Consider the following 14915-nt stretch of genomic DNA (forward strand, 5'->3'; position numbering starts at 1 on the left):
TGGGCAAAAACCAGGTCACAGAAATTATAGATGGAGAAAGCCCTGTTTTAAGGCATTTAGCCTCTAACAGCTATCTGTAATGGAGTACTGCATCCTAACAGAAAATGAAATGTTTGTGTCACCATTGTAAAATAATATGATCTCTTTGTATTTTAACGTTCATTAAACATGGTTTTGCCACTTACCAGCTCAGATTTTGAAGATGAAAAGCTTCTGCTCACCATATTATACTTTTTCTTTATTTACTGTCAACCAACTTAAGGGTTGTCTGCCAGTGTATATATTGGAATGCCTAAGTAGACTTGTGTTTTTTGCTTATCTTAATAATCTTAATAATCAATAATCTTAAATTTTATTTCCTATAAAGTGGAGGTAATACCTTGTTGTTATGTGGTACTGTCTAGCGTGTATTATGCTAAATTTAGATTGTACTGAATTAAATATGTCAGAGTTTTCATGAAAAATATTGGATGGAAATAAAAAATATGCTTTTACAATAGACAAAACTTTTTAATGTACGTTAAGTAATACCTTTTTTTTCCTTTAGCCAAAGTAGCTTTTAAAAAGTTTAATTACATGACTGAAATTATGTAAGCGTTCAAAGGAGTTGGGATTTATTATTAAGAAAAAAGCATTAAACGGAACAAATGTTCTATAAGCTATATTGCAAATCAATTACAATTATTTCTATTTTAAAGCAGAAGCATTTGAAATAGTATTTCTGTGATTAAAAAAAAAAACCCTCCTCCCCCAAAGGAGGAAAATAAAATTGTTGAAAATTTTAGATAAAACAATTCTCTTGGTAAAAATGTTTATAGCTCTAGGAAGCTATCAATTTATGCATTCATCAGACACATTCTGAGCACCTGCATGGCATGAAATCTTGTGCTGCGTCCCAGGTAGGTAATAAAGGAGAAGACAACACTGCCCCTGCCCTCAAAGACCTTATAATCTAGAAAGAAGGATGGATGTGGACTGAATAATAACAAAAGTGTTGAGAGGAAATGAAAAACAAAAAAAGGAGAAGTTCAGGGCACTCTGGGGGAAACTGTTCTTCAAATTCTGATTTTAAAATACATATTACTCATTCTTTGATGTTGTGTTCTTCCCTGTAGTCACAGATGTTATTAGAATCAGAGAAATATGGCTATAGTCAGCTGTTTATTGTATAGGAAAAAATTACCCTATATAATATGTTTAATGTTCTTAAATTTTTCAAATTGAACAGTAAACACTGGCCTTGAGATGAACACTGTGGGAAGAATAGCCCTTTTCTAAGATTATCAGTCTCAGTGATACTTCTTGTAAAGTGTCTTTCAGTGTACATGTGAAAAAGCCTGATGAATGATAAAATATGCAGATGTTTTTATTATGGTTACTTTAGCTGTCAAACTCAATCAAATCCTAAAATTATGAGTGAGATTTTTGTTTTACATCGATTTTGGCACCCCCCATCAAAGGAAAGCATCAATTAAATCATACTGTTAGTATACTTTTATATGATTACCACAGGTGAGCAAAAACTGTCTTTATGTCACACGGCTTTACTCAGAGGAGGCTGCTAAAAAGCCAATGTGTTCTGCTTGGTGTTGTCGAAACAGATCCGCCCTGTCGTTACGGCCACATGGTATTCTTCTCATACAGTGATATAAGTCAGAGGAAAATGAACAAATACTCCAACCTGGCCAACAAGCTACCTCTGGAAGCTGAGGAGGACATTTAGAATCCCCCTAAGTTCCACTTTTCAGACTCAAAATACTGTACAGAATGTGCACAATGGTTTCAGGGGGCGGCCAAATATAACTGCTTTATAAAATTGCAGCTGTTAAAAAAAGGTTTTGGGCTTGCTGCTTCTGTAAGTAGATCTTCATTATATAACTGATTCCCCCCACCCCACCCCACAGTCAGTGTGTTCTGCCTCTGACAGTAGCTCTTAGCTGAGGTGTGGAACGGTGTAGCTTACCGGAGAGCGGAAAGCACCAGGCAGCCCCCAGATTTGCCGCAGAAGCAAAGCAAGAGTTGGGCTCCTCGGTAGAGTCAACAGAAGGCAAAGTTTGAAAAGCGCAGTCCTGTACCAGGTAGAGTGCCAGGCCCCGGGTTAAAGGCTCAGGACGGGTGCCAGCCTTTCTGCGGTAAGCTGAAAGAGCCTGCAAAGTCCCTTAGCAGCCTCAGCTGTAATGAGAAGCAGCGCTCCTCGGTTCACAAGATTTTGAAAATTCAATGTGATGTGAAGCCTGAAAGTACTCTTTAACCTGGACAGTGTCAATGAAATAGTAGCGATAGTTTTCCAAATGTATTCCCTCAGGAATCTACTGGATAATAACTCTCATAACTTAGGCACAAAGCAACAAGAGACCCGTGTCTAAGGATGATCCCTCATGCCAGTTATTGCCTCTGCTTAGTAGTTATGGAACTGATGGTTCTATTTTATTGAATCTATGTAGTCCTCAAATAGATACAAATTATTCATCTACAAAAGGTGCCATATTTTCAAATGCTTTTAAGAAACCAGGAATTGTCAGTTCTGTTTAATCGCCCTGAGCAAAACACATACACACCCACAGTCTCTCTCCCTCTCTCTCTCTCTCTCTCACACACACACACACACACACAACAAAGAACCAGAAAAAAAGAATTTTTTTTTAAAATAACACAGTTGTTTTTTTCTGACTCTTGAGGGGCTTCTTTATTTATAATAGAGTATTTAATTTAGAATTTTTACATTTAAAGCAACTTTTTGCTTTTCTTTGTGGACAGTAATAGTATTACCTTCCGTGTATATAAAATGATAAAGTTTATAAAAGTTGTTTTACATGTACGATTCACTAGGGACACATATATATGCCTGCCTGTTATTTGCCAGACACCCTAGGACATGCTCAGAGTCAAAGACAAAAGACTCAGGCTCAGAGTCAAAGACAATAAGCTCACTCCGGTCTTAAGAGAGCTCACAGTCTGTATGAGGGCAGGCAAGTAATCACAATAGAAGGGGACAGGTGCATGACAGTGGGAAAACTGCATGGTGAGGGTGGTCTGGAACAAGCACCTGACCCAGGAGTTCAGGGGGGTCAAAGATGGCAGCCAGAGCTTTAGGAAAGGAGAACAAGTTAGGCAGCTGGTATGCACTAGAGTGACGTGAAGTTTTTCAGACAACGGGAAGGACATATAGAAGGTGTGCTGGCTGGAAGGAGGATGACCCATCGGACAACTGCAAATAATATCAGTATAATTAAAGAACCAGATTTGGAGGAGGAGGGAGAGGGGGAGAAAAGAAACTGAGAGGGGTGAAGGAAACATCATGAAGGACAGGACCTTGAATGCCACACACAAAAAACCTGAATTTCATCCAGATGCTAATAGTTAACCACAGAGAGGATTTAACTAGAAGCTATGTATAGAAGTAGGTTTTAGAACAACTCATCCTGGATCAGTGTGGACAATAGAATAGAGATGGACAGATTCAGAACCAGAGAAGCTAGTGAGGGACAGAAGTTGCACACTCTGATGCCTGGGCCAGGACTGGTGATGTTCATGAGAGAAACAGGCTCGGGGGTGAAGAGGACCTGAGCAGCACCTCTGTTCATACACCAGTCAGTTTCTCCTCTGTTAGAATTACTGGAGCCATGTGGACACAGAGTCCAGGCTTATGTACCTTCTGGTTTGCAAAAGGAGCTGTGAATCTGGATTCTTATAAAGGCTCCCTACTTCGATGAAATTTTAAACAATTTCATACACTGCATAAGCCAGGCGAAATGTATGCAAACCAAAGGTAGCCTGCAGGCTGCCAGTTTGCAGCCTGGGAACTAGGAAGCTGTTGCTCTAACTAGAACTTGAACCAGTGCTGCGGCAAGGATATGTGTCGATAGAACTCATCCTAAATAAGCAGTGGATGGGAAGGGAGAGAAGAAATAGAGGATAAATCCCAAGCTCAGAGCTTCGGTGAGTTGAAGTTCCATTTATTGAAAGGTGGATAGAATGTTATTTTTTTTCCTAAATTCAGTTCTCATCTGGATTTATTTTATTTTATTTTTTTGGGAAATGTTGGTTTGAAGAGCATGAGGGATATAAATGTACAAATGAGTGTGGAGCTTATAAATAACCAAAATTTAAGAGTGAGGGGAAGAAACAAACTACACAAAAAGCTTGAATGACTAGAGCTAGAAGGAAAACAGATTCAAGGGAAAGTGTTTCCAGAAGGGGACGGGCAGAAGTGTTGAATGCTTCTAAAAGGTCAGGCAGAAGAAGGGCTGAAAACAATCATTTTGTTTCATAGTAAAAGAGTCATTAGGGTCGAAGCTCAGCTGGGTATTTAGAAGTGGATTGAGGATGAGAAAGTGAACATTATCAAATGTAAACTACTATTCGCAGAAGCTGGATTATCAAGTGAAAGGGAGAAAAGGAAGAAAGGGTGATCGCAACTGTGTGTTCATGTGTGATGACCCATCATGTTATGATTTGTGGACTTTTCTATTATGTGATACCCTATAAGAAAAATACCAAAAAAAGATGTTTTTAGACTGAAAAGATTTGACTCTATTTATATGCTGGGGAAAGAGTCAACAAGGAGAAGAGGAGGGTATTAATGGACCAAGGTCCTTGAAAAAGTGAAGGTGGATGGGGTTCTGGGAGTAGGTGGGAGGGTTATCCTTAAGCAAGGAGACTGGCAAGTGTAAGATAAAGGTGAGTCTGAGAATAGACAGATTTTTAGAAATCTGAGAAGTTTCAGGAGTATCTCCTCAGTGGTTTCAGCTGTTTGTGCGTGTGTGTGGAGTGTGTGTGTGTGTGTGTGTGTGTGTGTGTACACATGCACTCTGGAAAGTAAAATTGGATCGAGTCCTACTTGGGATTTTCCAGGTGTTGGTAAAGCAGAGTTTAAGGGGAGAAGGAAGCAAAGGTGTTGGCAAGAGAAGGGTTTAAGTAACTTTAGACATAGCCCCGAGGGCACATGGGGTGAACCAAGTCAATGATGACAGGCTGTCATGTTCAAGGGTGTGGAGGACTGAAGTGGGGTGAAAGTAGGGGAGCATGAATGGGAATGAGCCAAGCAAAGACTTGAGAATTGCAAGGTAATCTACTCAGGATGGTGACAGGATGACAAATGAAGAGGAACCAGTCTCCACATTCCTTCAGTTAAGGTTGGGGACTTATCTGGAAGTCTCAACAAAAACAAAATAGGTAGAAGGCCTCATGGCCACTCAAACATATGACTTCGTTTAATCCTCAGAACTCCCCAGTGCTGTACAGATTAGGGAACCAATGCATGAGATGTGAGTGACTTTCTCCAATTATAGAGCTACTTACGAGGAGAATTTCCACTGGAATCTCAGTTGTCCTGACTCCTCAGGTGTCAGACTCCTGTCTGAACTCCTCCTACTACACAATCCTGCCAAACGCCAGGCCCCTTCCTGCTATTACTTTGGTTTCCCCAGTGGCTGGGACCTTCTTCAAGACATTATTATCCATAAAGCTCAGGTATTTTAAATTCATATACATAATTATCTTCAATAGTATAATTGTAAAAGTAGTGAACTTTATAATAGAAATTCCCAGAATATAAACATTACTCCCCAATTCAATTTCTATTAATATGCATAAATAAGCATAGAAACAATTGAAAACACATGAATTACATGTCTTGATAGAATAGATTCCATTATGAATACTATAAAATATGTAATGTTACTTATATCCCAAGAAACTAATAAAATATTCAAAAGTTTTATTTTTCATCGGTCACTTTACTGGAAGTACTGTACTTCCAGGAATTGATTAGAAGGAATCCCTTTTATTATTTGTTACTTAGAGTAGTTTTAACTTCTAAGTTATTACATTTTCCTTTATTTAATATTAAAATATTTTAATTAATTTCTGTGAATAATGAACTCACAAATACTGAAGATCTGGCTATATCTTAAAAACGACTTATAAATTTAATTTTATTTAAATCAAGTACTTTTTAAATTCAATTAACATATAATGTATTATTGGTTTCAGAGGTAGAGATCAGTGATTCATCAGTCTTATATATTGAACTTAAATAAAAATAAATAAATTTTAAAAAATAAATAAATAAAGTCCTTTTTAAAATTATGTAGAACTTTAATCAATGCATTAAACAACATGTTAGGAAATAGATAATTCAGATTCTCTTTTTTTGCCCTACTAGTTAATCAAGCTTTTAACATGTGTACTATTCAAATCCTTTGTATTTCCGTTTTACTGAATATAAACTAAGAATGAGTTTTGGCAACTTGAAATATTGGTAAATTCATTTGTTTTTTAATAGAAGCCAAAATTCAAAAGCAACTGTAATGTGCTTTGATATGATCTTTAAATTCTTCTTGTCACAAGAATTATACTAACTTCTATAATTTATAGCCCCCTGGGACATAGGTGAGTCCTGAACCTTTCCTCCACATGACAGACAGTACCCAGAGCATGTTAACTCTGTCTTCCTCTTGAATCCAACACTGGGCTTTGTACCCACAGGACATTGCTTATTACCAAGCGCTATCTCCCGAGAGGTTGCAGACCGATGCCTCGAGAATCCACCCCAGCACATTGCCATCTCAGGAGTTCTATGAACCAGGGCTGGAGCCATCTGCTACTGCTAAACTGGATGATCTGCAGCGTTCTTGGGAAACTTTAAAGAATGTGGTAAGTCTCTGAAACGTGGAATTGTTTAAGTTGACCAGACACGGATTACCTTAGCGATTGTCTTATGCAACACATGCAGAGAGTTTACACACTTGGTACACTGTTGAATACCCCCTGTTGGGCCACAGAGGTAAGAGTGTCATATGAGGAAAGAAATGTTGTAATCTAAAAGATAAGGGGCTAGGAAACATTTGGTAATATCCTGTTCTTCTGCAGATCAGTGAAAAGCAGCGAACTCTCTATGAGGCTTTGGAACGCCAGCAGAAGTACCAGGACTCCCTCCAGTCCATCTCCACAAAGATGGAGGCCATTGAGATGAAACTCAGTGAGAGTCTGGAGCACGGCAGGAGTCCAGAAAGCCAGATGGCTGAACATCAGGTAAAAATAGCAATGACTTCAGTTTCCTGCATGATTAAGTAGGTGCACTCTTGTGACTGACTGATCAGCCAGCCAAGCGGCCAAGCATGTGTTTGGGAGAGCAGACTGACTTTCTTTTTTTTTTTTTAATATCAGTTCTTACAGAGTAAACAAGATTCCAAATGGTGGTTGTTTCCACCACTGCTTCAGAGAGGGATCTAAGAGGGGAAGATAGAAATTCAGACCTTAAACTTAAGGAAAGCTGCATACATTGGTATTGCTTTTTTACTTTTATCACACAGAGTGCATTTCCTACTAGTTGCCACATTATTTTATTGTTGTTGTGAACTGTTGTTGTAGGAATAAAATGTACACCGCATCCCCCTTCTCTGGTTATTGTTGTTTTGAAGAAATTTAGCCAGTGTGTGCCTAGCAGCTTCCCATTATCACTAGAGAATAATTCTCAGGCTTCGTGGACAAAGAAGCAGTTGAAGAATAGGGGTTCAAAGTTATACTCTTAGAGTTGTCCCTGACTTGAATCAATTTTTAAAAAGTTATATAAACTAGGCAAAACTTTAGCTTTACATGAGAAACAGAGATGATTACATTAACCTAACTCAGAAAAGTGTTAAAAATGCATCAATTTAAAATGCATGCTAAGAAAGTGCATATATTAAAATCTAGTTAATGCTTCAGCAGTATGATCAAGTGTGCTATTAATGCACAATCAGGTATAACTGGGAGCCAAGGGTACTGAGGTGTTCACCTAAATATGCAGTCACACTGATGGGGGAAATATTACCTGACCCCAAGCAGAAAAAAGGAGCATGTAATGACCCTATAAAAGGCAGAGGAAAAGAAAGGTATTTTAGGTGCAAATTAAGTGCTATAAAAGCATGATATGATATGTGTATCTGTCAAGTACTGGGACATTTATCAGCTTTAAGAGTGAAACTCTGTACTTTGTTTTTGGAACCCAGGATAACCTTGGAATACACTGGTTGTTCATATGTATAGCCTAAGATAAAATTTCATTCTTTTACAGTATAGGACCTTACAGTGTAACACAAAAATGAGAACATTCCATCTAGAGACAACATATTGAGAAACAGTGGTTTCAGGTTTTTGACACTCTTGTGACTTCTTAAGATAGAGACCAAAGTGTAGCACCCATTTTTAGGCCCTATTTTGGTAAAACTGCCTTCTATGGGGCTTTCTGCTGTCCCAAAGTCATCCATAGTCAGTCTGGTTTGGGCAGGGTGCTATAAAAATAGAAGATTAAAGTCAGTATTTGTTTACCTGGACCAAACCAAACATGAGGACAATCAGGGACTTGGGTGACGATTTACAATGCAATTTTCTTCCAAGTGCCACCGTCCTCTTAAACTGAGACTCCAGTTTTCACGTTGTCAGCTGCCACCCCCTCACTGTCATCTGAGGTGTTGTCTGTGTCACACCAGTGTGCTCCCTGGGGTTCTCTCTGCTCCTCTGCCCCCCCAGCCCCATGTGGCACTCTGCCTGGAGGGGGAGGACCATTCACCTCCATTTGATTACAGTTTCCTCTAAACATTCAAAAGGAATTTGGCATACATTATCCAAAGGCTGCATTAGAGTGAATTCGAGTGTCACAGGCTCAGATGATCAGAAGCAGGGGTTCCTGGGAGAGTTTACATAGTTCTACTCTCTCTACTCTCAGGGTCATCTCTGCCTTTGTTCAAGGCCCATCATTCTAGTGTCCCAGGTGACTGACCACATCTCACCAAGATCCTTCACTGGGTCCCCCCAGGATCTAGGAACTGCATGAGAACAGGATCCTGGTAGTCTGCCCTGACATTCCAGAGATCTTAACTGAAAATGCAGGTTAGCTCCCAGTCACCATTACCTGACATGCGTGAACAATGTAGAGCAGAATTATTATTTTCTTCAAGGGACTTAATGGAGAAAACTCAAAATTGCACGTTAATGCGAAGTATTAAATATTAGAAATGAATCTGTGACTTTTCTTGTAATTAAGCCAACTACTTGACTTTCTGTATCTTTCTAAATTGGGAGTGGTAATGTGAACAATTTTAGCAGTGAGGAGATACAGCTAATGCCATGATGATTATCCATCATTTGAACTTAACAATTACATTAATGCTCTAATGAGAGGCAAAGAAAATATAATGTAATATTTTTCATATGATCACAAATCTAAAATTTTCCATCTGACCTACTTTTGCTGTCTGTACCTATGTTCTACAAACTGGGACAGAGCTGCCCACGTGAAAAGCTAATGGTATCACAAAGTCTAAATTGGTTCTTAGCTTCTGGAATGGCATTTTAAAAATTCCAAGAACTGTTGTAGAATTACTATTTCTAAGTTCCAGCTGAATGTGGGTAAGGAAGTCCAGTATGCTTTTTATATTTTCCAAAAATTAATAGAAACACTTAAATTGTTATTTCTTTCCCAACACTTTCTCGGAAGTATTAATGTTTCTTTAAAGAGCTATCCTGATTCCTACATTTTCCTCTAAACATTTGTCTAAATCTACTGAATTTGGGTGGAGTGCTGTGCCTTTCCTGTTATCTTCTCTAAATTGTATGGTAGATCTAATCCTAAGGCATTAATGCAGTTCATAAACTGACTTGTGGCTGTTCTAAGTGATAAGCCTTCTTTGATAGGGACCTTCATGGTCATGGGCAGTTCATGCTTTGTGGGTATGTGCTGTCTTTGCCACATTAAGCTCTGTGACGGGTAGTAAGCAGGGCTCTGAGGTAATTTTGTTTTTGTTTTTGCTTTTTCAATATACATGACAACTCCAAGTTTGAAACAAGCTGTGCTAATGTTGATAGTTCTGAAAGTCACAGTAAAGTTCATGTTTACCGTTGGTGTTAAACCAAACATGAACTTCATGTTCTCCCCAGAGGTAAGTCATTTTAGAGAAGCCCAAGGTACTTCTCTAAACCACAGAAGCGTCATGCACATATCCTCCTTGTAAAAACAAGTCAGAAACCCAAGGATGTGCGTTTCTTCTCCTTCTCTTAGTCTTAAGTCGGATGTTGTAAGGGAAGAGCTGGTCACCAGGGGAGACAGAGTTACGGGGTGAAGACATATTTGACTGCTGGATCTTTTTGTTTAAATACTCAAATCACATAAAATTAACCACTTTAAAGTGTGCAGTCAGTGGCATTTAATACTTTCACAGTGTCATTCAACCACCGCAGTCAGTGGCATTTAATACTTTCACAGTGTCATTCAACCACCGCCCCTATCTGATTTCAAACCATTTTACCTCAGGAGAAAACCCCATCTCCGGTAAGTTTGGCTGCTTGATCCCAAAGTTTAAAACTATAGCTACCTTCCAAAAACATCCACTGTCCCTTGAGAGTAAACTGAAGCATGAATAGGGAGGCTTGACCCTGAAAACCAACAGTTCCAGGATTCCTGAATCCCTTACTCCTTACTCCAGAACCTTCAGAGAGCTGTTTTAGAACATCGTGAGCCTGAAACAGAAGCTGGTGTCCTCACTGCACACTGGCTTGGTCAACTCCACTGAGATTCAAGGAGGTGGCTTTTTCTTTTCCTGATTCAGATACCTCTTTTATCTATCATGAGTTAGAATTAAGTCAGCTAGATGCGTTGAGCACCTACTATGTGCACAGCTGAAAAAAACACACTTTCTCATTAATATATGATTTAAAAATGTGCTTTTTGGGTGAATTACCAACACATTGTACAAAAAAAGCAATGGGACTGTGGGTTACAGTGATGGGAAGTAGATAAAAGGAAATTCTATCAGGTCTTTTGGGAAGCACAGATCTTAAAAATTTGTAGTGGCAACAGGAGTGGGTAGGAGGCAGTATAAATATAAACACATGTGAAGAAAGGCACAGAGTAGAAAATGGGAGAGAACATGGTATAAGATAGTGAGGGGCTCTCCTTGCTCGTACAGAGGATCGGTGCAAAAAAAAAAAAAGACATAATGGGGTCAGTCTAGTTATGGAGAAGCCTTTAAAAGAGACCAAATAATATGAATTTTATGTATTTGACAATAGAAAAAATGGTTATGAATTAGTGGAAAATAATTTATTGGAGAAAAAGCATTTTGAATGTATAACAAACAAGATCAGTCTTTAAATTCATTACAGTCTCATTAAAGCATTCCAGCAAGTTCTTTGGTGGAGATTGACAAGCTAATTCTAAAATATTTTGCAAGGGGCACCTGGGTGGCTCAGTTGGTTAAGTGCCTGCCTTTGGCTCAAGTCATGATCCCAGGGTTCTGGGATCAGCCTCGTATTGGGCTCCCTGATGAGCAGGCAGTCTGCTTCTCCCTCTGGCGCTCCTGCTCACTCTCGCTTGCTCTCTCTCTCTCAAATAAATAAATAAAATCTTTTAAAAAATTAAAATATTTTGCAAATGTATAAAAATATATATTGAAAATGAAAAGGGTCAAAAATAGCCAAGACAACTGCAAAGAAAATGAATAAGGCTGAAGGATGTATCCTACCAGAGAGCGACTTACAAAGCAATAGTAATGATGATAGTGTGGTATTGGCACAGACAGCCCAACTGGGTCAATGGAACAGAATTAGAAGCCATAAGGACACAGACATCTACAAAGACACTTGGTTTATGTCAAATATTATACTGCAAAACAATGGATGAAAAATAGTATTTTCAATAAGTCATGCAGGGTCAATTGGATATCCATATTTAAAAAAAAATTGACCCCTGCCTACCCGGGACACAAAAATTAAGTTTGGGTGTATTGTAGATCTAAATGTGAAGGTTAAAAAAAAAAAAAAGTTTTGAAATAGAACTTCTCAAACTATCTGTAGTACTTAATTTTTGAAATTTCTGACCCATCAGACCAGTATTTTAGCAAAATAAAATAAGATACTGCTTGGACATATCAGTGTCACGTTGCTTTAAAAGTTTCTTGACATCTACAGTATCTCAGTCTTGTCGTGAATTGGTAACAAGCATTTTGCAGACTGATACTATTTCGTGGGCCATACTTTATTTAAAGTATCTTCTTCTATAAGATGACATGGGGAAATACATTCATGAGCTTGGGTAGGCAAAGATCTCTTAAATAAGACACCAAACCTAACCCTAACTTTCCCAGTGAAGGAAAATGCTGATATATTAGACTATGATAAAATTAAGAACTTCATTTTATCAAAGGCAGCAGGAGGGAAGTCATTCCTATTAAGGGACAACCATGCCACAAAGTGGGAGCAGATATTTGCAATACACAGAACCAAAAGGAACACAGACACTCCTATCCAAAATATAGAAACAACTTTACACATCAATAAGAAAAGGAAAGACTCCAGGGGACAAAAGATTTTTAGCAGGCAGTCCCAAAAGAGGATATCCAGATGGCCAAGAAGCATAGGAAAAAGTGCTCAATCTCATTAGTCATCAGGGAAATGCAAATCAAAACTACAGTGAGATAGTACGATGAACCCACTAGAAAGACTTAATTGGAAAAGATCCACAAACCAGGTGACAGTGGAGTACCATACAGCAATGAAAATAACCATCTCTTTCTACATGCAACATGAGCAACTTTCATCATCATGACAGGGAAGGAAAGAAGCTGGACACAGAGCTGTACCTCAGGCATGATTCCATTTTTATGAAGCTCAAAATAGGCAAAAGTAATCTGTGATGTTTACAGGTAACACTGTGGTGATCTTTGGGAAGGAGGGAGGTGGCAACAGGAAGGAAGTCAAAAGGGCTTGTGGAGTCCTTGTTCTGTTTCTTGATCTGAGTGGCAGGACATGGGTATATGCAGTTTGTGAAAATTTATGGGCCTATACACTTAAGAGTCGTGCACTTCTCTAGATGTATAGAATAACTTCAATATAAATATTTTAAAATCAATTGAGTATGATGACACTTGATATTAGGAGAAGAGAAGGTGTTTTTGTTGTTTTGTTTTCTAGTATTTGTTGAGAGCCCACTCCGAGGAGGCCCTGGGCTTACACTGAAGCCCACAGTCCTATGGCAGAGCTGTGAACTATGCAAGTCTGGGTACATGAGAAACTATGAAATATTAGTAAAGATGAAGCCTGGCGGCCCCTCATATAGTAGCACCTGTTTTTTCTACACTTGGTCTTAGCCAAAAGGCCTGTTTTTTCTAACACACCATTCAAATCCTAAATAAGAATTTCTCCTGTCAAGATTCCAGTCAAAGAGCAAGTCATAACATACCAAAACCTGAGAAATAAAAACCATGTATATAGTTGTGATGGATGTGAATAAAGAAATCAGCGTGCTATTTGCCTGAAAGAGCTGAAGGTCCTAGAGTGAGTGCAGAAGGCGGGAATGTCGCGAGCAGGAAGTATGGATGGTAGCAGGGTGGGAAGTGGTGAGACATACAAGTAGGGCAAGGAGTCTGGCTCTTATTTTACAGGCAATAAGCCACTAAGTATTTTAAAGCAGGGGAATGAGAGGATCTGATTACCTTTTTAAAAGTTCACTCGGATTGCTTTGTGCAGATTGGACTGGAGAGGCCAGGTAAGCCCGTAAGCAGGAGAGCTGACCAGTAGACCGTTAGAGCAATTCAGTAAGAGAGCTGGCTGTGACTTGGGGGGGGGGGGGCAGAGGAGACCTACAGGATACGTCGTGGAGGAATTGGTGTTGACTGGATGTGGCGAGTGGAGAGGAGGTGTGAAGAGTGACTCCTAGGTCCTGAGCTTGAACAATGAGAGAGTGTTACCTTTCACTGAGATGAAGACAGAGGAGGAAGCAGGCTTTGTATGTATCGCACTGGAAATACCCAGGAAATGTGTACGTTGAATATAAAGCCTAAAATTTAGGAGAGATGTCTGGGTAAGGGATACACCCCTGTGAGTGTTCGGCGTTAGAAAGCATTTGAAGCCTCAGCAATGGACAGGAGACAGAGAGGAGAGGGTGACAACATAGAAACAGGTGACGGATCTCCCTGGTCTTGTGTCATGTAAGCTTTGGGGTAAAGTGTAGTGTTGTGTCAGACTCGGGGAAATTTGGAGTGGGAAAAATCATGTTGAGGAAGAAAGTAGTGAATTCTGTTTTCAACATAGAATCGTAGACTCAGACTGAGCATGCCCCCTCTTCTTGGACTGCAGATGAGCCTAATTGAAAGTCAGAAGGATTAATTAACTTGTCCAAATTCGTTTACATTAGGGACACAAATGGTTTTGAAGTCGGAAATGTCCTGGCATTCATTCTGGTACTTTCATTTCAGAACTTAGGTTAGTGGGACCCCTGTTTGCTGGTTAAATGACTTGCCCGTGAAGAATCTTCACTAATCTCAATGTGAGACTCAGCTAGGGATGTGATTCCTCAGGCCAAAAAAATACATACAGGAGTGTGATTCCACAGTCTTCTCCACAGGCATTGATGGATGAGATTCTCATGCTTCAAGATGAGATCAGTGAGCTCCAGTCATCTCTTGCGGAGGAGCTGGTGTCCGAGTCTCCCGAGTCCGACCCCGCCGAACAGCTGGCCTTGCAGTCCACGCTCACCGTCTTAGCCGAGCGAATGTCCACCATCAAGATGAAGGCCTCAGGGAAGCGGCAGCTTTTAGAGGTAACAAGTAACTCTGAAGGTGCCCTTCACATCCACCTTCACTCTCCAACTTGTGTTGACAAGCATGCGGGTTATTTACGTGATCTACATTTTTATAGTTTCCCACTCAGAAGAAGCTGGTATTGTGTGTGTCTCAAGGAGGGTCTCGTGAATAGAGCACTGAGTCAGTGTGTAGCCATGAATGCGTCTTTTCACCACTTCCTGACTCATTTCAGCATGAAAAATTGAGAATGTGGAAAGCAAAACTTGGTAGACGTGAGCCTTGTGAAGAATAATTGTGAAAGGTTTGCATAATGGTTTGCTCTGTTTAAATAAGAACATTTTATGACCAGTATTA

General features: G+C 39.4%; 1 protein-coding gene across 1 annotated transcript in view; it reads left to right on the forward strand.

Annotated features, from left to right (window-relative positions):
* Positions 1-14915, forward strand: part of SYNE1 (spectrin repeat containing nuclear envelope protein 1) — a 436526-nt gene that overhangs the window by 282594 nt on the left and 139017 nt on the right. Inside the window, exons 94-96 of the mRNA XM_078054564.1 lie at positions 6490-6657; positions 6874-7035; positions 14384-14578. Coding sequence (XP_077910690.1) covers positions 6490-6657; positions 6874-7035; positions 14384-14578 — 525 coding nt within the window. The remainder of the gene's footprint in view (positions 1-6489; positions 6658-6873; positions 7036-14383; positions 14579-14915) is intronic.

Source organism: Halichoerus grypus, chromosome 9, assembly GCF_964656455.1.
Source record: "Halichoerus grypus chromosome 9, mHalGry1.hap1.1, whole genome shotgun sequence".
Taxonomy (NCBI): Eukaryota; Metazoa; Chordata; class Mammalia; order Carnivora; family Phocidae; genus Halichoerus; species Halichoerus grypus.